Source organism: Physeter macrocephalus, chromosome 19, assembly GCF_002837175.3.
Source record: "Physeter macrocephalus isolate SW-GA chromosome 19, ASM283717v5, whole genome shotgun sequence".
Taxonomy (NCBI): domain Eukaryota; kingdom Metazoa; phylum Chordata; class Mammalia; order Artiodactyla; family Physeteridae; genus Physeter; species Physeter macrocephalus.
In genome coordinates, this window is record NC_041232.1 from 37,892,674 (window position 1) to 37,895,539 (window position 2,866).

Genomic DNA, 2,866 nt, shown 5'->3' on the forward strand with positions numbered 1-2,866 from the left:
GCTGAGCCTGTGCTCCGCAACGGGAGAGGCCACGGCAGTGAGAGGCCCACGTACCGCAAAAAAAAAAAAAAAAAAAAAAAAACACCTCAAAAAATAGTGGAAATAAATCTTTCCTCTTAACACCTCTGCTGTAGATAACTGTTCCTTAAGGAAAGAGTCAGGATCATTCCAGTGCTGTGGGTACACAACTGTATAAGCGTAAAGAGCAAGGGCTTCGAGTCACACAAGTCTGTGCGACACGCTGACCACGCAGACCCCAGTGCTGCCCGCTTCCTGCTGTATGACTTCGTGCAAGTCACTTATCCTTCCCAAGCCTCCTTGTACATCTGTAACGTGGTCATAGTGATGGTCTAACTCTTAGAGTGGTTGTGAGATTCAGAGTAAAGGAGTTAGCACAGTGCCTGGCACATGATAAGTGCTTAATAATGTCAGGTAAGAAAATATCTCCCTCGAAAGGTTATTGTGAGGATCAGATAATAGTACCTTGCACAAAACAGGTGCTCCATGTCTGTCGGTGGCCTTTCTTTCCCCTTTACTTTTCTGCCACCTTATTCTTCCTCCAACCTATGCTTTACGGAAAAAAGGAATCAGGAGATGTTGATGAGTCTGAAACATGTTGAAACCCAAGAGAGACTGCATCTAAATATATGTATAAATAGATAAGCTCCAGCAATGGATATGAACTTTCCTCCTTTCCTGAGGCAGGAAGCCAACTTTATAAAATAATCAAGCTCGTGCTGTAATGCCAGTGAGGATTCATTTCTTCCTTTTCCTTTTAATGAAATTTAATTTTATGCATATTACATGTAGCTCAACTCTTTACAATGAATTGAATAAAAATGGAGGCAGACCCCTTTCCATTTAGAATAGTGAGCTGCTTTAGGGATTTATAATGAAGTCAGCTTTGTGTTTATCTTAGTACATCATTTGAGTAAGAAACACAAATATTTGCCCAGACTTCAGTCATTTCATGTATGTGAATGTTTTTATGTGATGTCAGCTCCAGACAGATCCAAAAGTCAAATCAAAGGGGAAATGTCAAAGCAGCCACGTAGGAAGAGCTGCTTTAGAAATTGCTTCGTTATAATGATGCACTGATATGGGGATAGTTACAGACTGTGCCATCTCACACTGACTGAGTCCTTGCTCTGTACCGGCTACCACTTGAGTGTGTTAACACGTAATATCTCATTTAAACTCAAGACAACCCTGGGAAGCAGATTACCACATGCACATTGTATAAATGAGGAAACAGAAGCACAGAGAAGGCAGCAGGGACAGGACTCGAACCCACGCAGCCTGGCTCCAGAGTCCGTGGCTCCAGAACAGCAGCTCTTAGAAGCACCTCCTGAGTGCATGTTCATGACCACATGCCACGGAGGGTTCCAGGCACTTCCCGGATGTTAACTTGTTTAATCCTCACAATGACCTCTTGCCCAGCTTGCACAGTTAGGAGGTGGTGGATACAGCATATGAGGCCAGACAATGCTTTCCATTGTTCCAGCTTGGCACTGATTAAATACCAAGCCTCATTTTTCATAATTGACTAGGACCAAAAAGTAACAGTTTGTTTCTTCTGTGTTTACAGTGGCTGACTTAAACGTGGACAGGAAAAAAAGAGCAAAAAGTTTTCTATAGTGTTTCTGGCTCTTATAAGTTACTTATTAGGTTATTAGTATTGAATATATATTTATATAATAATTATAGTATATTAAGTTATTAATATACTTTTAATTCATGATGCATTACCATGACTCCGGGAGGGGATGGAGAAGCAATTCCAGATGTTGTACATCTTCTATGTCTCTATACCTTTTGGGGACGCTGGCCATCCTTCTGTCAACATTGTTGTGTTCACTTTTAAAGCTGAGAATGCAAATCACACAGAAAGGAAATAGATTTCCCTAGCATCACAAAATAAGTAGCATTCTAGAAATCGCATGAGAAGAGATAACTGTAAAACACGTACTTGTTCGTGGGTGAGAAGTAGTGGGAAATGAGCGCCGTGTTTCAGCTCCAGTTCCCCGTCAAGCCTGCTGTGGTCCATCTCTTCCTTTTCTCGAATCCCACATCAGGTTTAACATTTCTACACCTGCTTTCCGAGGCTGCGTGAAAAACCTGAAGAAGACCACTGGTGTCGTTAGACTGAATGATACTGTGGGCGTAACAAAAAAGTGCTCGGAAGACTGGAAGGTAAGTGAAGAGTTCAAAACCTCGCAAAGGAATGCTCCCCAGCTAACCCGTGCTTGGCATTTGTTAACACACCAACTTTTGACGTTTTCTGGTAGCACACAGTGTTACTGTGAACTGGTTCATTTATTACACTCCCCACGTACTTGCAAAACCTCTTCAGGCTTGCATATTAAATTTGTAGCAAAGTAGGAATACCAGCTGTACACACAGAAACGTACAGATGATTGGTAAATTACCATGCAGACAAGCAAACTATTTCTTCCCATGGATCACGTGGATTGGTTCAAGTGAGGTGACATAGGTTAAGATACTGTATTTCAGCCATGACATGATTACAGTGCCAGTAATTTATTCCGTGTTTTCATTTCAGCTCGTGCGATCTGCCTCATTCTCCAGGGGAGGACAGTTGAGCTTCACCAATTTGGACTTCCCGTTGCCCAGCCACTTCCAGGCCTCCTTTGGGTTTCAGACCTTTCAACCCAGTGGCATCTTATTAAATCATCAGACAGGGGTATGAAATATTGCATGAATACTGAAAAAGATTTAAACCTGACTCAAGGTTTGATGTCAAAAACAATAGAGGGGGCTTCCCTGGTGGCGCAGTGGTTGAGAGTCCGCCTGCCGATGCAGGGGACATGGGTTCGTGCCCCGGTCCGGGAAGATCCCACAGGCC

The 2,866-nt window shown here is 42.8% G+C and overlaps 1 protein-coding gene across 2 annotated transcripts in view; it reads left to right on the plus strand.

Moving 5' to 3' along the window:
• Positions 1-2,866, plus strand: part of LAMA3 (laminin subunit alpha 3) — a 239,651-nt gene that overhangs the window by 214,284 nt on the left and 22,501 nt on the right. For both annotated transcript variants that reach the window (XM_024120969.3, XM_007127211.4), the window contains 2 exons: positions 2,076-2,193; positions 2,564-2,704. In XM_024120969.3, the coding sequence (XP_023976737.1) occupies positions 2,076-2,193; positions 2,564-2,704 (259 nt within the window). The remainder of the gene's footprint in view (positions 1-2,075; positions 2,194-2,563; positions 2,705-2,866) is intronic.